The sequence below is a fragment of the Notolabrus celidotus genome, chromosome 7, assembly GCF_009762535.1.
Source record: "Notolabrus celidotus isolate fNotCel1 chromosome 7, fNotCel1.pri, whole genome shotgun sequence".
NCBI classification, from domain to species: Eukaryota; Metazoa; Chordata; class Actinopteri; order Labriformes; family Labridae; genus Notolabrus; species Notolabrus celidotus.
Window position 1 is genome coordinate 11,831,472 of NC_048278.1, and position 22,349 is coordinate 11,853,820.

General features: G+C 41.9%; 1 protein-coding gene across 5 annotated transcripts in view; it reads right to left on the minus strand.

Annotated features, from left to right (window-relative positions):
- rims1b (regulating synaptic membrane exocytosis 1b) overlaps positions 1–22,349 on the minus strand; it is an 83,105-nt gene that overhangs the window by 18,016 nt on the left and 42,740 nt on the right. For all 5 annotated transcript variants that reach the window (XM_034688623.1, XM_034688622.1, XM_034688626.1 and 2 more), the window contains exons 3-16: positions 22,061–22,349; positions 20,658–21,553; positions 13,254–13,294; positions 12,997–13,107; positions 12,752–12,851; positions 11,707–11,830; positions 11,198–11,244; positions 10,790–10,905; positions 10,554–10,684; positions 9,927–10,098; positions 9,657–9,810; positions 6,936–7,089; positions 6,257–6,379; positions 3,519–3,581 (exon numbers count right to left, since the gene is read on the minus strand). The exon at positions 22,061–22,349 is cut by the window's right edge and continues 4 nt beyond it. In XM_034688623.1, the coding sequence (XP_034544514.1) occupies positions 3,519–3,581; positions 6,257–6,379; positions 6,936–7,089; positions 9,657–9,810; positions 9,927–10,098; positions 10,554–10,684; positions 10,790–10,905; positions 11,198–11,244; positions 11,707–11,830; positions 12,752–12,851; positions 12,997–13,107; positions 13,254–13,294; positions 20,658–21,553; positions 22,061–22,349 (2,521 nt within the window). The remainder of the gene's footprint in view (positions 1–3,518; positions 3,582–6,256; positions 6,380–6,935; positions 7,090–9,656; positions 9,811–9,926; positions 10,099–10,553; positions 10,685–10,789; positions 10,906–11,197; positions 11,245–11,706; positions 11,831–12,751; positions 12,852–12,996; positions 13,108–13,253; positions 13,295–20,657; positions 21,554–22,060) is intronic.

Here is a 22,349-nt window from a genome sequence, read left to right on the forward strand (position 1 = left end):
CCTAATATTTCCACATGGGTGTACTCTTCCAGTATTTTTTTTGTCATTGAGTATTCTTATTGATTCCTTTAACAATTTTTTTTTTGACAGCTTTTACAGACTTTTTGTTTTCAATGGCACTCTATGACTCCATAAGCCAGCACATGTTTAAGCCTCTGTTTTGTTTGTCACCACACATCAAGGAGGAAAAGGTTGTGGGTGAAGGGACGATGGGGGAGGACAGGGGAGGAGACATTGCGTGTTATGTTCTTACCTAACCGTGACCTCATCAGTGAACCTGAGCACACGGTGTGTAAGGATGCTACGAGGCATGGTGCCGCCCCCTTCCTGCCTGGGGGGCGGCTTACCCTTTAGGCATGCAGGGAGGGTGGAGCTGTATGCCAGACCCCGCCCAATACAGACAGAGGGAAGCCCCGTGTGCAAAAGAAGGCAAAGTAAAACAATAATGACACATGCAGCTGGCAGTAATAGGCAGAAATAAAACAAGAAAGGGGGAAGAAACACTAGGATGAAACTAAGCTTGCAGAGGAAAAGGAGACACACAGAAGCAACATTCACATAATCAGATAATGGAGCATCATAAAGTATAATTCTAATGCTGGTGATCACTAAACACCACACAGAGATGAACTACAACCTGTCTGTGATCTTAAAGTGAGAAATTCATTATATCAGAGTTGTGATGGTTCCTCCTGCCTTCCCTGTGGATTGACCCTACACACAGACTGTGTATAGGGGAGAATACATGCAATGTTGATTATATAACACAATGCACGATGTGAAACCGTCCAGGCGGCATGTGTGGAGAAAACCAAGCTACTATACATCTGTCAAATGTATAGAAGAGCCACGAAGGGGATTAGAGCGGAACACAGAGAAATGGAGGAAACTGCATGGATGAAGTGCTCTGTGTGATTATGAAACCAAGACTGATGCATTTCAGCAAATATGACTGTTGATTGTGAGCTTTTACTTAGTAGATAAAGTATGCTCAATAACAACGTGCATTGATGTGTTTTATTGGAGTCAATATCTAAAAAATAGCACAGAACTGGTTTTTCATGGTTTGCATTTGTTGTAGCCTATTAATGTTGACTCACTTATCCTTTACATCAATCTGACCATTCCAAGCCATGCCATTAGCTTAAGATTAATTTCATGGTGTTTGTATACAATTCACTAGAATTCAAATAACGTAGACTGGGGCTTGCAAGAGACAAAGAAGGTCTAAAGGAAAGTGAAACCCCAGTGGCTGTATTCACTTGTACAGAGTTGCTCCTACTCAAAACATTTTGAGAAAATGATTGGACTCATGACTTTTTCTTAGAATTTTACTTAAAAGTTCAGACTAGATGTTGTAAAGATAAAAGTGAACACAAGATATTTAGCAGCCGGAAAAATGCTAGTTTCATTCACCATTTTTTCAAATGACTGGTGAGCCTTGTGTAAGGAGGCTTGCCATGAATGGTGTAACAAAAGTAAGAGAGTGCAGGCTCATATGGACAGCAACAAGCAGCACAAAATTAAGATCAATTACTTTAGAAGGTTCATATTTAACATGAGATATCACACTGCAGTTTAAGCATTTTAGGAGAGACGGAAAAACTGACATCTCTGTCTGTCATCATGTGCAGAGGGGTGCAGTGTAAGGGCAAATCACACACTAGTTCATCAATCTTAACTGCCAATCGTATATGGGTAAGAATGGGAAGGATACTACACATATTAGTTGGTTTGATTCATGATACGCTCAAATAAAACCTTTATTAATCAAGGGACTTCATCAAGCCTCTTTGTGTCCTGTGCCTCACTTACACTTACAGATTGTGTGCCGCACAACTAGCAAAATGTGGGAGGACACGCCAAAATTCACTTTGCGCCATGCGCATTAGAACATGTGTTTAATTTGATTTAATAGTGCCCACCATGATGGGAGTGCTGGTTTAGCCCAGAGGATAAATTGTGCACACCTTGAACAGAGGCTACAGTCCCTGAATGGGTCAGTTGAGCCCCCGTAGTCAAAAAGTCTGGATCCACTCCTGCTTCCCAACATTATCTTTCAATCAACTTCCTGACATCAGCCTGACATCACAAGAAAAATGGAAACCCTGTCAATAAAATGCTTGCCAACAGTACTTTCAAGATGTACAGACATTTGAGCCTAGTCCAATCATCAAAAAAGCTTCATGAAAACATCAACAAATGGTGAGGTTTTAAAATTATTCAGTTTTTTGACGGAACAGCTCCTTTAACTACACCAATTATTTCCTGTTATCAGCTGGTACAACCAAGAAGCTAATCAGTAGAAAAGATACACCCAGCAAAACATAGCAAGCCTGAATGAAATACCCAGTGAGGGGGGCGTCCATTTTTCTCCCTCAGTTTCAAAGGAGGCCTCTCATGGGTTGGTCAAGATGGATTTATATACAGACTCAGAACCTTATGAGTAGAATCTAGCCTACTGGGGAGCAATCTATTCTTTTTTTTTTCTGTCTACATGGTATAACTACTTCTACATCACATAAATTGATCTGAGCTGTCCATGTGAGCTCAAACACCAACCCACTTAAAAGCTAACTCAAAGCCTTCTTTGCCACACTTGAATGAGTTGGCTATGCTAGGCCTTTTGAAAGTGGTCAGAAGTGATGTAAAGTGATAGTTTATAGTTAATGGATTTAAAGGATTGCATGGGAAAAGCAACAAAAACCACATAGTTAGCCCAAGCAGCACCATGTCATGGCAGCTCTGCACACACTCCCACCAAAGCAAGCACAAGCAGCACAGTGGTCTGAGGAAATCAGGGCATTTGTTGCTGTGAGAGGACACTGAAGCAACCAAATGACCCACCAACTTCACAAATGAGTCTGGAAAAGCTGCACAGTCACAGAGAGGGATACACAATACTTTCTCCAGCACTAAAGGCTTACCTGTAAATGTCTTTATGGATACCATTAACTAACAGGGGCATTTTGGGGGGGAGTGTGTTGTTGTATCTACCTACGCCTCTGCTTGTATGGGTGGAGGTCATGCACGTAAAGCAAGACAAGAAACAAAAGATGGGAAAAACAATGCACAACTGCTGTGAGTGACAACATCAAATGCAAAAAAGTAAAAGAAAATTAATCAAAAGAGCTTTGCCTTCTTTGAGATAGGCCACCAAGCAGGTTACTAATCCCCTCACACAGTGATCAGTGTGCTGTGTATGTGTGTAAATGACTCAGTTGATGTGATAGGGACGATAGTCAGACATGAATTTGTGAGATCGCTACAGCTAAGCCTCAATGTGACACTTTGAATTTTGTACTCATGCAGTTGCAAAAGAGCAGACATACACTCCTCAGTGTCTAAAGCCCATTCAGTAGTTAAAACACATTGCTTTTGCATAAAAATATGATCATTAAGAGTGTTAAAATGGAGCAGTTAAAGAATAATGAGGATGAAAATGATGATAAAATGACAGACTTCATGAAAATAAAACTGAATGAGAATCATTGTCTTGTTCTTGTTTTGATTTTTACCTGTTTGTATGCAGGCACTCGGCACTCCCGCCTCGGATAGACCTGTGCATCTCCAGGACCTCACTGTCATTGCCATGACGATGGGTGAACAAATGAGAAACAACCCGAGAAAAACACAACAGAAGAGGATGGCAACTCAGACAGGCAAAGTGAATTTATGAATGAGAGAAACCAGGAAATCATAAATCTGATACTTCAGTTAAGTCTGCAAATGAGCAGTACAGAATGGTTTCACAAACCAAGTGTGTTGCAATGACAAGTTAGTACGTAGTATTAGTAGGAATTAGTTTGAAATAATTACATTAAACACATTAAAATGACACAGATTCAACCTTGATTAAATATTAGGAAATAAGACCATCTTAAAAGGCAGGGTATGCAATCCTAGGGTATAAAATTCACTGCCCAAACACTGTGCTAGTTGTCCTTTCTGTGAGGCCACAAAAACAAATCTCTACTTTTATATAGCCTTACTGAAAAACTATATTTTCCAAATACAGCACTGCCTGATCCCACCCGGCCTTGCTGTGATTGGCTAGTACATGTGACTTCAATGTTTCCACTAGGGATGCTCCGATCGATCGGCCACCGATCATTATCGGCCGATTTCTGTGAAAAAGTATGTGATCCGTGTTTGCCGGTCAATGCCTTTCATTGCCGATCACAAAAAACGATCACCTGTGGCTCATACTTTGCAGCCTGCAGCCTGAAGAGGACCTGTGTGTAGTGTGCCCCCTCCCCCTTTCCTTCACACTGTGCAGGCGCGCAGCGGCAAACCACAACAAACATGTCTGCCGTGTGGAACTTTTAGACAGTCTAAGAGTGATGTAAAGTTTGCATCCTGCAACGTATGCAACGAAAAAAGTTTAAAAAGTTTCAACACAACCAATTTAATAAGACATTTAAAGAGCAAACACTTGGCGGAGTATGGTGAGTTTTCGAGGCTCACGGCAGTGAATGAATAGAAGACAGCCGGAGCAGCATCAGTCAGACGGCAGCTAACACAGCCCACGGTGGCAACACCCGCCCGTATGAGCGTGACAGTCAGAAGGCTAAGCAAATAACCCGAAAAATAATTGAATTCATCGGGCTAGATGAGCCTTTCTCAGTGGTGGAAGACACCGGGTTCCGCCGACTGCTCTCTCACTTGGAGCCCCGCTACGTGCTACCGGGACGTAAATATTTCATAGACGTAGCGCTGCCAGAGCTCCACCAGACAGTGTACTCTCACATCGAACGTCTCACTAAAGAGGGAATCTCATTCTCTGTAAGTTTCACGAGTTTCAAACATGGCATATTCAGAAAGACAAACTTGAGATATATTGTCCTTTATTTATTAGACTTTCTGCACTATTTAGCCTGTTGAGAGCCTTAATGTTTCCAATCTGTTAAAGATTGGGTTACTGATAGCAGGTACATTTAAGTGTTTTTCAGTTGTCCTTTTGACTGAATAGTTGCTGCGTTGTGCCTGCAAGGTTTTTGTATTTTTTCTCTTGAAGAAGTAAGAAAAAACATGTTTTTTTTTCTCTAAATTAAAGTGATTTTATGGTTCCTTTTTCCCAGATCATGTAGCACTCACCATAATTAAATAGAAAAATTTACAGAAAGTCCATGTGATCGGTATCGGTGATCGGCAGTGATTGGCACTCATGGCTGATCAGTATAGGAATTGGCAGCATAAAACCTGATCGGAGCATCCCTAGTTTCCACAAAGGCTTGAGCCAGTGAGATTTTTTTTACAACAGACCACTGTTTGTGTCCTATAAGGAAGGTTATACTGATCATTTCCATCCTAAACTATTATCTCTTTCCACTCTTGACAGAGCACTTTTGCTGCCTAAGTCTAAATAAAACACATACATTTTAAAGCCATGCAATTTGTTAACATTGGGTACTGACATTATGTTTTTTAAGAATTCATGGTCAAGGATTCAAATTTAAGACAAGATTGATTTCACATAGGACATGAACAGTGGTTTCTGCTGGGTCATTGTTCTGCCAATCACAGCACAGTATGGTTGTACTAGACTAATCTCTAATTGGACCCCAATATGACTCTTCCTCTTTCATGTCCTCTCCAGGGGAGGAAAAGACATTGCATTTTGATATGATATAACTGCTTTCCATTAATTAGACTAAAATTGAGCCCACAAATTGTACAAATAGATTGAAAATCTGACAGCTCTGGAAAAAGAGAAGCAAAAGCATGTGGAGCTCCCCTGCTGACTCTTATTGGTATCAGTAACACAATGCGTCATCTTAGCTGTATTGTGGCTTCACTTTTGTAAAAATGGTCATCATCCATCTTTATAAACAGTCAGTGATTTCACCACTTTATCTGTAGTCTCTCTCAACAGTGCTCACCCATGAATTTGGGAGATTAAGGCTTTCGAAGGACCACCAGAGCGAGTGGTGTTTGAGTTCAGGCACTAATGATGTCTCTTCAGAATCACAGACCCCGCCTTTAAACTATATATTCTTTCGCAACTATTCTTTGGCTGGTTTTAAATCCTTCCTGATTGACCCAATAAGAGAACCAATCCCCCATGCATGCATGTTCTTCTTAAATAATTTTTGAGCAATGAATAATATATATCATGTAAATCATTAGAATACAACATTTTTTCACCTGGAATTTTTGAACTGAAAATCTGACTAAAACACAACGCCATAACCTAACCCCACACTTCCCCACAGATTAACCCCACACTTCCCCACAGATCCCAGCATCAGGTTACCTGTCCTCAGAGTACTCGTAGTCCGAGTCACCAGAGCGTTGGTGCTCCAGATGGGAGTCGTGGTAACGGGAGGGGGAAGGCGAGTGGGAGTGGTGGCGGTTCTGGTGGATCTCATCAAGACTCCTGAAAGAACAAAAATACCAAATGAGTTAAGCTCATTTTTTATGTGGATTTTTGCCCTGTCCATACCCTTATATTAGCGTTTATTTAACACAACACTAGTTATTATTAAGCGCTTGGAGAACCTTTTAAAGCGCTTTTATAAATAAAATGTATTATTATTATTATTATTATTAGGTACAATAAATTAGATTTTATCATTATTTGTGGCATGGTCACACTATTAGCAATAAACAAAACTGTTAATTACCTGATAGTGATCTGGCAAATAAGAGGGAGTGGAAATTTCATAATAAATACAAGCCAACAAGCCCCTCATATAACATACAACGGTATAATCAAGTTAGCGTTTTATTATCAGAACTGTTTGAGGCTGTTGTAAAACACACAAAAAACTGACTGAAAAGCAAACATTTCAGATGTCTGGAAGTTTTCAATGTAATGCATGTTTTAGACTCTAAAGAATTTACTCTTACTGATGGATGCTCAGATATCATGTCAACAGACAACACACACTTCCCTAAATGTGTTTAGGGTAATTTTGCAAGGTGATGCTGACCTTTGCATGGGCACGTGTGCTGGCCGTGAGCGAGCCCTGCAGGAGTCCTCTCTGTGAGGCGACACCGAGCGGGAGCGGTGCTGGATGGGCCGCTGCTGCTCAGGAACAGCCAAGGTACTGCCCCGCTCTCTTTCCCTGGAGTTACGCTCTGCATCTACTCGTACAAACAAACACACACACACACACAAACACACACGCACGCACACACACACGTAAACAAACACACACACACACACACACACACACACACACACACATTGGGTAGGACACACCCACACATGGGCAAAGAAGCAGAGTTCATCCATACACACATGTTTTATGCAAGAATGTGTGTTGATTCATGGAAAGAGTGCACACACAAGCATTGATTCACACACACATACACACATATACACACACACACACACACACACACACACACACTCACACACACACACTCACACACACATACACACACACACATTTAGGCATTAGTTGTGTTTCATTTGAGAAGAATGCACAAGTTGCGTGTACCACTTTTGAGCTACTGTCTACCGCTACAGTTGCCATTCTCTTTCAGATTGTAGAACATCACATCTGGATGTTTTACAGGAAAATGACCAGCTGGCAAACAGGTGAGCTGGTCACATTAGATAGCCTGAGTAGCTGACTGTTTCTGCAATGTCTCCGTCAAACCTGAGTTCAATGAGTTCTCTCAAATATCCAACAATGCAGATAACACAACACCAATTCAAAAAAGCAAAGGGGCTGTGGAAAACAGAAATAAAATGTGGGCTTCAAATTCAGGATGAGTGCACGCCAATAACATGAATAGTTATTGTCAGCTTGAACTAGGGAGGTGCATTAAGCCAACTAAACGATTCAATGTCTTAACTTTTGCGCCAATTAGCTATTCATATTTTTATTAATGCCTGGAATGCTGGTTCTGTGTTGCGGCTTAGATGTAGCATCCACCACTAGCTCGGGCTGTTGCCCAGGCAACTAACATGACGCTATAATTCTCTACTACCTGGATGTAAGCAAGCAAAGATGACAGACGGCATCATGTTGTTCAGCACGGTTGGCAGCATTTTGATTTATAAAATGAAGATAAAGTTGTCTGTACACTGTCTGGTAACCTCTGGAGCAATGTGTAACCAGCACAGTTATGTGTAAGTAGCCTGCTAAGAGGACTGAAGACAGGGGGTGCTAGCTCTTCTAATGTTAGCCAAACAGCAAAGCAATTTGACAGCATATACCCGGGGGCTCTGTAATCATGTGTTTAGCCACATTAAATAAATTGTGCTCCATTTTGACATTTTTTTCTAAAAAGGTTTGCTTAACTTTAGACTAATTGGCTAGTCCCGATTTAAATCCACTTCAAAGTGACAGGGACATTGGTTGTTTTGGGACATCCATGGCTTGAACGTAGATTTCTTTGTATCTTATACTCTTTTCAATTGAAATATATTCATTTTAAAAGATTAAGCAATTTCTAGTTTTCTATTGTCTTTACATTTACTCAGTGTGGGCTCTTTACCTAGGATGTGTACCTTAACAAAAAAGTAAGGCAACACTTCAAATCAGAATCCCCATCAGTGCATTTTCCTATCTTTGTTGCTGAAAAAAAATAACCCTAGCTATCTGTTATTATGTTTCATAACAATTTCATTTCACACATTTTCTAGTCTCTTTTTTACACTTTGAAAAACAAGTATTTCACAATTAGATATTTTACAAGAGTAGACCTGTACAAAATAAATGTGTCCAGAAAATGTTACAATGTTAGCAGAGAGCAAGATCACAGTCTGGGCTATATATTCAAAATAAGTAAATTATTGATCTAATTATTGAGAGACTGTGAACATAGTATCACCATGTTAACCAAAAGCAAACCACACCCATTTGGCTTTTTATAATGAAAATGAATCACAAAAAGTAATATATACATCTCCACCAGGTCCACGGTCATCTGACAGGAGATTAAGTCACAGCAGAAACAGTCCAACAACAAAGCAGTTGTGTGATTATATTTGCTTCTACTGTGCATGTTTAGTGTCCTCTCAGTGAGGGCAGGACTCATGCAGGAGAATGTCAGTGAACAACTGTAGCTCTACAGTCTACCATGCACTCAGTGTTTTAGTGTTTCTACAGCCCAGCAGAGGAAGAGAAACTGTTCACTGCAGCCTCAGTGAAAAATAGAACACTGCTGAACTGCAGCACTATAAAGGCTGTGCACGGCAATAGTGTGCAGTCCAGTAGTGTTATGATGAATTGCTAGCATCTTTGTAGTGTTGCTTTTGCTGATGCAGCAAGGATAATTTATTCTAATTTCAGCGCAGTTACCTTTTAAATGGCGCCATAAGGAGGCTGGAAGTATTTTGATGGAGAATGCAAAGAAATAGTTCTCTCACCCAGTGCTGGACGCCTACAGGCTAATACAAAGTAATGCTCAAGAACCATGCCCCCCACCCACCTTTATCCACTACCATCAAACCATCATCAAACTCTGTATCAATGATGCGATGAGACCCTGCATACACAAACACACACAACAGACACAGACACACACACACACACACATGACAGGACAGGATAAGGTTGAGAGGTTCTGCTGTCAGACACAACAGAGAAAGCTGAGAATAGGAAAGGTTACCAGCCACACGGCCAACCATACACACCATATCTTCACAAAACAGAGATTAAATTGTACAATAAAGCATAGAATATAACCATGCATACTCTGTAGTTTCTTGCTCGGGCTTTCTCCATGGACATGTCTGCGTGGGAGGTATGGGGAGGGCTGGGGCAGAGGTATAGAGGACACGTCATGAGTCTGGAGTTTATACCAGTGAGGAATATCGTCCAACAAGGCTGTTTCCAACTCGATAAGAATCTAAGAGAGGACAAGGGCAGAAGAGTCAGAGGGTTGACAGGTAAAAGACTTCTATCTGGAATTGAGACCATTGTGCCATCTAGCACAATGACAGGAAATGACTATGTGTCTCTCACCTCTCCCATGAATTCACTCTCCTCCTCCTGGACTCTGGGCTGGTCCCAAACTGTGATCTCCAGCATTCGTTCTCTGAAGTCTCTCCGGTGAACATGGGAATATAAGAAGGTCTGGTTCCACTTGGGCTCAGCACTCTTCTTCACTGTTTTAGTGCGCCGTTTACTCTTATCACTAGAACAGAACAATCCAGGACATACTTAGTCAGCCTAATATAAGTCTGAGATCAGGACCATTTTGGTGCCACAGCCATGAATGGACATTTGCGTCCATTCATGGAAACATTTGCGTGTCCAAGATTTGAACCTCAAACCTTCTTCATGTTCCAAAGCCAGGATTCAAACCAAACCAAGTATGTTCTTGTTATGTCTTGGCTGGAATTTGAATGTATAACCTTGCTGGTGTGTAACAGCAATGAACCAAACCCAGGACCTTTTTTGGTGTGTCCAAGCCAAAGTGATGAAATATAATAGAGTTGTGATCCTTAACAGCACCTCAGTATTTTAAGGAAATAACAGTGGACAGATATCTGTTTGACTTTATCCTCACTAATGGTACAATTCAGGCAGAGTATTGTTGATTCATTGTCTCTGTTGAATGGACTTTCAAAAAAGTAACATCAACATTACCTTCTATCAGGAAGGAAGTACATCTTGACATAGGGGTTGCGAGGTCGTCCATCTCGTCGGGTTGGCAGGTCTATGGCTTGAAGGACGTTGACGATCAACTGATGGCCCACTTTGTCGTACCACAGTTTCACCTGTGAAGGGCAGGTTGGGGGGGGTGATCATCGTTCGCCTGTATTTCTATCTTTACCCATACATATGAACCACATGCCTCCATCCCTTCTATTTCAGATACTCACAGAGAGCTGTCCAGGCAGTACCATGGGGAGGTCTCGAAGGGTCCCAGGACTGGTAGGGGACATCACTGATATAGAGGGACGATCCATTTTTTGCGACTCAAAGGAACTGGAGCCAGCTGTTGAAGAAAAAATATGTTACAATAAACAATCCATCCGAGCATCTGTTGGCTGGGCCTTGACCAATGGGGGTCAGCCAGGTCCAGCCTGTAGAAATAACATTAAGCTGCTGTAGGCAGACAAAGCCACTGGGATGGATGATAGGGTCTGATGCATTGCAGGCAAAAACTCACAAAATGTGTGATTAGAGCAGTATAAAGTGGAAGGAGTTTATTTTTTCTTTATTAAATTCAGAACTCACTTTGATAAGTAGTATGCAGTGTAAATAAAGCTACTCATATTAAAACTTACTAGATTCTAGTGGAGGGTGGGATGACTCTGGGATTCTCGGGATGTCCCTGTAAAATGAGAAAGAGACTCAGTGAATTCCTTCACGACTTTCAAGGTATCAAATATACATCCAGATACTTGATATGTAAAGACAGGACTTTGGTTTACATTCATCTTTAAAAGATGAATGAGAAAAAGGCTCATGTCAACCAACAGTTGTATGAAGGAATAAAAGCAAGCAGTCAGTCTTAATCACATCTACAGGTGGGTCATGGGACAGAAAGGGACGGTTGTCTCTTGGATCTTAGGATTTCAGGGAGACATGACATGAAGGGGCTCCACCCATTAAACCAACACTACTTACTGATATGCTCTATACACTTTTCTCAAGAAGTTTTTGGACATAATTCGGTGGATAGAGCTTTTAGATAAAGGAATGAGACATAACAGAAGCTTCTGTCAGAGAAAATCAATACCATGATACAAGCACTTCAGCAATATTCATTATATATTAACAACAATGACCTTACCCTATAGGTCTTGAAACAACTATTTCCACTTGAGGTTCAGCCTTGGATTCAAGGATAATGTTGTACACTTCTTTCTTTGTTAATCCAGGTAACGACTTCCCATTCCACTGCAGCACTTCGTCCCCTGAAACCAAGATGGTTGACGCTTATGATGATGATGATACAATGATGTCTACAATAAGCCAGGTACTCTCATGAAGTCATACATCTTGGACTCAACCTCATTCCTAGTTAAATTTCAGTGAAAATATTTAGGATCAAAACTATTTTTAGACTAATTTGTGGAATTGATTGGCATCCTGCGGGGGTTTCTTTGCAGCTGCTGAGTGGCATCTGAAAGCTGACACTGAATGGTGCACTACTGCATGCAGAGTCTCACACTGTGATTAGTCCAGAAATGAACCTATTTCAAAAAGCCCACACATATTTACTGTACACTGCTCTAAGTTTTCTCTAGACTGAGAGCTCCTGCTCAAATGAGACTACATATCCAAGACAAAAGCTGAAAGAAACTGAGAGCTACTTAAGCCTCCCTTTATTAGAAGAATTTGTAAATATGCATCATGCTCGTAAGTTTATATTCCAGTAGGATATAGGAAGCTAGCAAGCTGTGAAGGTGTTTTGTATATCCTTCTATATTGTGTAAATCCAACACCTGCTAGATCCTCAGCAGTTCTAGATCCTCAACGTTATCAAAAGAGCAAGTAAAAGCTGTGGATCTTTCATAATATAAATCATTAAGTGTAAGCTAAAGGATGTAAAAATCACAGTGCCAAACTACGTAGGCTGTGATTTGTCTTTTCTAAATGAACTATTTTAGCAAAATAGATATTTCACCAGATCAATTACAGAAACAACTTTATATGTCTGATTGAAAAGGTAAATTATGCCCCCCAGAAAATATGTATATAGGAGTCAAAGCAAACAGTCAGGCTATGTTTTTGGTTTTATTTACAAAATGTCTTCTTGATTAAACCATTATGACCCAAGGGAAGATGGGAGTACAATAACTCCTGCAGAGAAAGTATATTTAACAGATTCACACCTGCTCGTAGGTGTCCCACGACATCCGCCAGGCTGCCTTTCTTAACTTTGGTGATGAAGGCTCCAAGTCTCCCTGTCTCTGTCATCTTCCCTCCAACCACCTGCACATAAAGGACAGACAGAAAAATGAAGTCCACATCAGATCAAGTGATTCCTCTGTAGGCACTCCATTCAAGTCACAACAAACGAATGCAGTTAAAAAGTCAAGAGTGATCCGAGTATGAATGTGAGAAGTTCTCTGCTTACTTTTAGGCCAAGGAGGGAGCCAGCCTCCCGGGGCATGGCCGATCTCTTGCTAAGTGTGATTCTTCCAATTAGGTGATCACCCTCTTTGGATGGCTGCCACGTAACTGGATGCTGCAGAAAAGTTGTGGAGCATTTAATGAAACAGTGTGGAAAAAAGATTGATGATAAAAGAAGAAATGTATCCAAGTGTATATTTTCAACTATACAGCAAAAAAAGGCCTTGTGTCATATGTCAGTCAAGTTTTGCCAAAACTTACATGCCACACTGTAGGATCTAGAGAATGACAGTCCCAGTCACCTGTACAGAGAGAAAAGAAAGTGGGTTAAATTTGCACTATATCTCTGTCCATCCCGAGCAGATATTCTTTCATGTATAAGCACGGTATTTCACACTGTATGGTTTTAATACAAGGAATAAAATACTACAATGTTTTCTTGTTGTGTTAAAAAAAAAAAAAATGAAAGCAGATTTTTGACACAGTTTGGAGCCTTTCCTTTTGGATCTAACCCTATTCATCTTCTCAAAGATCCATCAGATGAAGAAGCTGAACACTTTACACTTGATAGGTCCATCTCTTTTGGCACAAGACACTAGCTCTCTGAAAGTAAGGGATACTGTATCATGAGCAGATTGTTCTAGCAGATTGGAACCCTAACAAGGTGAACAGGACCACGACACAAAGTGGGGAGTTCCTCGGCTTTAACAACCAGCTCAACTCTGCATTATTCCACGTATGCCACGCCCCTTATTTACTATATCTTGATTTTAAACCAAATAGCAATTTGGAAAATATTCTATTGATCTAAAAACTATTTTGTTTCTTCCATGAGTAACATTTAGCTCTGAATCCTTCTTAAAATGAAACACAAGTCAAAAAGTGGATCTTTTAAGAAAGAAGAAGCCCTGTATTCTCGCTTTGAGCTAGAAAAAAATAACCCCGTTCATAATCAAACTGACTCACTGTGCTGCATGTTAGTCCCAAACTCCTGCCAGAGCCTGGCAGGGACAAAGACAGCAGTCACTGTCAGAGTTTCCCAGCTCTCATTAACACTGACAGATTGTCGGCTCAAGTAGAAGAACTAACAGGCCCAACATCCGACCAGAGCAGCCTGCGATGTTCATGGCCACTTTCCCACCACAGGAATAAAAAAACAGCAGATGACATCAGGCAGAGGCTTCAAAGACTAACAGGATCCTCAGTTTCAAGGTAAAGGAAATGTTCGAGCCTCGCTCAGAGCTAAATGAAGGATTTAATTGAAGTTTTTGGCAAAGGGAGTAGATGTTGGAGAATAGCTTAAACTTTCTGGGAAGGAAATTAAACCCATGGACCCCGGTTTATCAAAACCATCTTTAGCAACATTTAGTGGGAAGCTAAATAGAAAACGACTGCTCTGACAGGTAAACCAATGAGGGCATGGGTGGTGAAGATCAGAAAAAAAAGTCTGAGTAGACATGACTCCAGTGCTGCTAATCTCAAATGTGGAGGTCCACTGAGGATGCCTGAGAGGATAAATGCTGACTCTACAGTTTGAACTTGCTGAGTCTGGGTTTTGATGTTTGAGGATGAACACGCCGGGCAGATTACAAAATCTGGGCTGCTTTCTAACTGATGCTACATCAAAGGATCAGCTCTCTGCAGGTATTAATGTACAGTATTGTTCTTGATGAACAGTGTAAGTGTGTGTGTGTGTGTGTGTGTGTGTGTGTGTGTGTGTGTGTGTGTGTGTGTGTGTGTGTGTGTGTATGTGTGTGTGTGTGTGTGTGTGTGTGGGGGGGGGGGGGGGGGGGGGGTTGTATCTGTCATAGAGGGATCAATCTGCTACTTCTACAACTTAAGTCTATAAAATACACAAGCTTAACAAAATCCCTCCAACAGAAAATTATCTTCATGACAAGGCTTTGAACCCGCTTCAACTTGGCTTGCTTTAACCACAATACAATTATTCATAATTTCATGGCATTGTTCTCTTTATGTTTTTTAGTAATATTAACACATTCAACTTTTTTTCACTTGTTTCCAGCATGTCTGGTGAGTTCAGTTCAACCCATCCAATCATCCAGACACATTAACAATGCCAGTTAACAACAACAAAACAAAACAAAACTTTAACTATAAGATCACGTTAACCTTGTACTACATCGTGCCTTATGAAAGTTATGAATTCGGCAGATTACAATCATAATGTTATTTCAGTATAAATACAATGTGTAAAATCTGAGGATGATTGGTAACACTGAGTAAAGAATGGTTGTGTATTTAGATTTCCATCTGCATGAAGCAAATATGCTCTGGATCCAGCTTCTAAATGCAAACAGTAAGTTATCATAACCTAATGCTGAGCACTGAGACAAGCAAGCTAATGCTATGTTTTTTAAATCGACATCCCTCTGCATGAAGTCACAGTCTGTTGTGCAAAGAGTTCAATGTAGATTGAATGAGAGTTGTGGAACCTGTGAATGTAGTTCCAACTTTACATGAGTGCTGTGATTTCAGCACGATCATGCTGATGATCTTCTCCTCTAGTACATGTTGGCTGACCTGTCCGTCAGGTGGTTGATAACATCCAATCAGTCGTTAGGCATGCAATTGATGAATAGCTTGTATCCTTTTTGCATTTCACTTATTTTTTAACTCAGTGAAATGGCATTTTCTAGCAGATCTGAAGACTCTGGAGCACATTGCAGGTCCAGGATGAGGCCTGAGAATTAATAGATCATAACCTTATTCCTACTATCCCTATGTTGTTGGCGCCTCTTGGCCAGGTCACGTTTTTAAATGAGAACTGGTTCTCACACATTTTTCACCTGGTAAAATAAAGGTAAAATAAAAATAAAATAAACTATCAGACCAGGAGGATGCTGTGGGCTAAATGAGTGTGACACAATAAGCATCTACCAATGCCAAATGGCTTACAGGACACTGACTCCAGCCAACTGACTGGTCAGCCAGAGGCCGTGAGTCTTTCTGGTTTCAGTTTTTATCGCTCAGGGATACTCTAGCCTCCATTGCTCTGCCATCGACATATTCTCTTGTCGCAGTACATTTTCCCTCAATATCCCCTCAGAGAGAGCTAGGTGAAGAGGATTCCTAGCAATGACTGAAGATGAATAGGCTGTTATTCCTTGTGTCCTTTACTTGGATTAAATGTTTGAATCTAATGAGTACTGTTAGCATTGTTTCTATTTGTTAGGGAAACAAACTGGGCTGTTTCAATGATAACTTCGCTGACAAACACAGCTCCAGCCTGCAGATTCAGACCAGCAGTGTATGAAAGATGGTTTCATGCGGACTCTTCGGGGACTTTTAAGGTAATTAATGCAAACCTGGGAATATCTCACACACACACACACACACACACACACACACACACACACACACACACACACACACACACACACACACACACACACACACACACACACACATACATACATTAGCTTAAGTGCAGCACACTGGGGCACAGTGTCATCCTAACAGACTTTCCCTTTTATTTCCTCTGCCCATTATCACCTCTGTGTTCATCTTTACACTGAGGAAGTAACCCAATTACATCAAATCACTCCCCGCTTCCTTTTTACTCCTAATCTGCAGCGTCATTAAAGCCGACATCTGGGAGATGAATTTGTATTTTTCGTGGGATCCAGTCCATGTATAGGAAACCACTAAGTAAAACTGTCTACATAATCCTGCAATGAGATTTTCTTAACACAAATAATCTACTGCTCTGCATGGAAATTACATAACAATGTCCCATCCTACATCATGTCTGTTTTGTGATAAACAGTAACAAATATCAGACTTGAGCTCTCTGTGCACCAACGCTTCGACGTATTCGGCTCTGAATCAGTGTTTTTTTTTTATTACAACTTTTTTATTGTCATGTGTAGCTGAAAAAAATGTTGTAAAGGTTTACACAGACTCAGCATTTTGGTCATGGATGTTGATGTCTTACTCAAAATATGGCTCTGTTTGCAAAACAACAGATGGATCAATATTACACTGAAAATACAGTCCTGTTGCCAGCTCTCTATAAGCTGTGTCTTAACTTAATTTAACAAAACACACTTTGATACTTTGATACAAACTAGTGAGTAACTTTGGTTGCATCATGGTATCATTGTACAACGTAAGATTCATTCTAACTAGTAGAGCATAACGTCTAAACTAGCAAACTTGCAGAAATCACTTTTTCATTTCCTGTTGCCAATCCCTGAAAAGCTCTTTTCTGTATTGGGTATTCGTTACAGGGTTTACAATGGTACCTGATTGCCTCATAAAAGACTTATGGCTTAAAATATCTGTCGTGAACTCTCATTCATCAACTGACAGCAACACAAAGGTAGGTAAAACAAGAGAAGTAATTTTGATTCGGGGATAAATAAAGCTTATATCATTAATCTTCAGCTAGTGTAAATTAACAACAGTGAAATGGTACTACCAAAACATATGTTAATAATGGTACTTATGACATTGTCTCTGCACGTAGACAATAAAAGCAGAAGTACAAATCCAAGTCATCATTGGTTTCTAATGAAGGAAAGAGAGCAGAGGACGCACTATAGCTGCCATACCGCACTGAAATCATCAACTTCTCCTTAACCTTCAAATTATCCCATCTTTTTAAATGATGAACCACAACCAGTGTTTTACAGAGGACTCGATGCAAACTCAGTGTAAGATTTAAGATGTAACTAATGATTAAGTTGGAACTATCTCAGCTGATGCAACCCCTAAAGTGTTTGTAATGTGTGAAGTATATTAAAACTTATATCTAACCGAGACTTGTTTGAGCTGACGCGAGGCTGGTAATAACCAAGCGGCAACCTCCAGCTGTAAAGGCTGATTTATACTTCTGCGTCTCCCCTACGCAGCAGGGCCTGACGCGGACATGAGCCCCACATACTTGTGCGTCGGTGTGTCTGTGTCGCGCAGCAATTCTCCGCCAAAACGCCTGAGAATTCTCTCTGATAGCCGGCCGCCTGCTTCCGGTCCCACTACGATCTCTGTTTACTTTTCCACAGAGTTTCAGAGTGTTTTATGTTAATCTACAGCTGATACATGTTGCTGTTTATCATACAGACATGATTACATGAAGAATAGAGAGGAGGAGATGAAATACACGGCCGATGTGCGGCCGATGTGCGGCCGATGTGCGGCCGATGTGCGGCCGATGTGCGGCCGATGTGCGGCCGATGTGCGGCCGATGTGCGGCCGATGTGCGGGATCCCGGAAGTGTTGTAAATGCGGGAAAGACAAAGCCGCCGAGCGGACCAATCACAGAGCTTGCGGTCCGCGTCGGCTCTACGGGGAGTTACATTTTGGAGGAGGTGCACGTCAGCTACGTGCGTAGGCCACGGCGTAGGTACGGGAGCTACGCGGACCCCCGGCTTAGGGTACGCCGTTGATTCAACGCAGAAGTATAAATCAGCCTTAAGAAATATAGCTGAAGGGGAAGCGCTGAAAACTGCAGTTCCTCAAGTGTCCTCTTGAGGCTGGCTCCGGAAGTACCGGAAACCAAATACACACCAATTAAAAAAAAAGATCTCTCTACGGCAAAAATGAACATATTTACAGTCTGGTTAAAAAAAACGATTTTGGTCTGATTAGCTCATTTCTCTATCGGCACACACATTACAGAGTTTTCTATAAGTCAGCAGTTCTGAAGATATTAAGATTATGAGTTTCTCATAATTAGAAGTACGACTGATTGGACTGACAGGTGGACACACTGTAGCTGTTAGCGGGGAGACTAAAAGTCCACCTCAACGGGGCGCTGGTGGCCTAGCATTCTAAGCGCCCCACATACAGAGGCTACAGTCCTCTTCCCAGGGGTCGCCCTTCATCTGTCCTATCGAATAAAGGCAAAAAGCCCCCCCCCCTAAAAAACCTCAAGTTTTGCTAGGTCAACCAGAATTTGGTTTGAGTCAGCTTTTCTAATACGGCCACCGCCAACGATATGCTTCAAAACTCTGCTTCATAAACAAATGGGGGATTTCATGGAAGCTATGGCCATGCAATATATTAAACAAGGTGAAGTGCCAATAAAAGCACCAGTGAAATATCAAACAAATGAAGAAATGTGCAGGATTTGGTGAAAATCCACCAATGGTGTTTGTGTCATTCATTAATCTGAGCACTAGCAACTGAATTGTCAAACAGTCCAAGTCTTACAACTGTGAGGCTATTAATCCTTTATTATGAGCTCCTTTAATTGCAGACACATAACATAAGGTTGTTTATCACATCTCATAAACCTGCAGTAACACCCAGGCCATCCTAAATTTAAAGCTTCTGATGCAAAAACTGTAACATCTGCACTCAAACATGCTCAGCTCAGGCCAAACTGGTAACATTAAATAAAAAACATGATTTTCTAAAAGCATTTGACCTTGTGTTACTACTTTACTTAACTTCATGCTTCCAGAGAGGGAAATACAGAACATCATCGTGCAAAAGTTCCTGAATGCCATTAATGAAAGAAAAGGAAGTCCTCCTGTGAGGCTCAGCTAGCCAAAGAGTGTTTAAAACAGCTAATAATTTCAATCCACACCACCTACCCATTACCAGCCCCTTAGCTGTAGTAATCTGGATTAAAACATCTGGAACAGGCCTCTCGTATAAGCTGATGGAGCACAGCAAACTCTACATACTGCTTCTCAAACCCAGACACTCGCTTGTAGCTTTTAGCGGTGTCTAGAATTGCTTCTTGCAACGGCGTGAGCGGCAAAACCAGATCTGTAACAAGGAGCCGGCTGTTACTATGCGAGGAGGGAAACACAGTCATGCTGAGTTTAAGCTAGTAAACCACGGTTTGCTGTTGCAACTGGATGATTGCTAAGTATTACATAGCATGCGAGCCACTGGCCTAATTCCACAAATCTGCTGGCCTAAATCACAGGGACTCTTCAAATAAATGAGAGCTGTCCTGAGAGCAGCAAGGTTGAGCCTCAGCACAGAGGTGTAGATGACACTCAGGGAGAGTGATGCAGTGGGCTCCGGGAGGGTGCATTATCCTGTCACTCATCCTATAGGTTTTTAGTCAGAAATTAGACTGTGTTGCTATTGGAGTAATCCTAGTCCTATATCTCTCAGCCTTTTTGCACGTTATCGTAAATCTACTATCAAAGCTATTTTAGATGCTTGTTTCATGAAGTGTTGGAAGAGGACAAGCAATTGATGGGGATGGGGATTATGGTGTTCTTATTTTACACGGCTGTTTTATTATCATTCAGCAAACATCTTTCATCAGAAAAACCTTGACGGTTCAGTGACACAAATGAGTCTGATCACTTACCAAATCATTGAGCTGGGATCTCTCAGAGTATTGGCTGCCACAATTAGCCAACAAAACCTGTATAGATGTGGCTTTAACCCTGCCCACACTTAACTGGGTACACAGTGGGTGGTACAGGCTGAGGCTTCAAGTGTTGAGATTACACATTCTCACACTGACAATCATATGAGCAGATCAAGGAATAACTATAAGAACTTTTCATGAGTGGAAAAAGACGGCTAAGACTTTAAGGCTAGCTTTAGTAGTAACTTTAAGAAAACAGTGTCTAATGTAAGGAAATGGATGGCGGCAAACATACCAGGTACGCAACTTTGGCTATATTTAGCAAAGTAAGCTTGTAGAGTGCGCACATCTGTCAGACTGACCTTTCTCACTGACGCTTTCCATGTCCACGTCCTCACAGCTGGTGTACTCGGGCGTGGAGCCGCCCTCCTCCTCTGAGCTGCTGATGGACATCTGCCTCTTATTGACTCCGCGCTTGCTCTTGTACGTCCGTGGAGGGGGCGGCCGCAAAGACTCAGACTGGTCCGAGCTCTGAGAGTCCTTCCTCAGCAGGTTATCCCCACCCTTGTCCTTTGGTGTCCGTATAGTGCTGGGCTCTAGGCGACCTTTGTTTGGACCCCAATCTGGAGGCACCGGTCCCCCAGATTGAGGTCCTGATCTCACTCCACCTCCTGCAGGTGGAGCTCCCCCTCCAACCCCCACGGTCCTTTCCACAGAGAAGGCTCGGTGGTTCTCAAAGCCAGCATTGCGATTTCCCTCTCCACCTCCACCCCTCCTTGCCAGGCGGTTTTCAGGCACCTCACCTGCACTACCTCCGCCTCCTTCAGGTCCAAGTCCGACCTCATTGATAGCAAGATCGCTATGTCGTCTTTCATGGCGGACCTTGGACACCTTAGCATGCATGCGCATCTCCTGCTCCTCCTTTTGTGGTTTCACTGGATATCGTGCCAGGTTGGGGTCACTACGGTAACGATTCTGAAACTCCTCTTCACGACGCTGGCGCTCCCTCTGCTCTTCATCCTCCGGACGTCTCCGATGGGTTTCTGAAAGACCATAGTTCTCCTGCCCATCCTCATAGTCCTGAGAATGGATCTTCTCCAGCCTCCGTCCTTCTCCCAACCGTCTCTCTCCCCGGTCCCCAGACATCACTCGATCATCCAGGGACGACTGAGATGGCAACTTTCCAGCAGCTCTGCGGCCACTTCCACGTCCCATTCCTCCTTTACCATTTTGTTCGTGGAGGGAAACTGGCCGTTTCCTGTAGGAAGAGAGGATTAATCACCCCAATATATCATGAAGTCTTCAGACAAAGGTATAAACTGGCATCTGTGTAACTTGAAAATAAAAATTCAAAGGAAAGAAAATTTTAGACACAAATGTCTGATAATAAAACTATTCTTCTATTTAAGCTGCAAAACCTTGGTCCCCTCAGATTAAAACTTGTAAACATGAAATATTGATAACTCACCCACTGAATGCAAATAGCAGAGTGGAGAGAGAACCCAGGATCTCTCAAGACAAATAACTGTGACCTAGCTTCTCTATTGGTTAAACCAGAACAAACACAGATCTATTTTTTACCCGAAGGATTAAAAAATAAACAAAAGCTTTAGCTCACAAGCAGACCTAGCTTTCTCAGTTTGAATAAATCCCCAATTCTCCTTTACGTCATGCTAATGAATAAAAGGTTATGGGTTGTGCTTGTGCCACATCCTCTACTGGCAGTAACTTTAAAATATGTTGAGTGTGTATCCTGATGCCTTACTTTTCTTTAGGTGGCTCACTTTGGGAGCGTGTCCCAGGCATGTTGTCAGCACCCTTGGCAGCTGTAACACCGGTGGGGGGCTGTGCCCCGTCCAGCGGCCCAGTGATGCCAGAGGGAGGGGCTTGGGATCTGGAGCGGAGTAGCTTCCTATCCCGTTGAGCCTCACCTCCAGGGGCTAGGTTGTTCAAGGAGGTGCCCAGGCTCCCATGCCGCACCCCAGACCCCGAAAACCATTCTCCTGATTTGGTGAGAATCTCCTGCTGTTTACGGCACAGGTTGCATACCCACA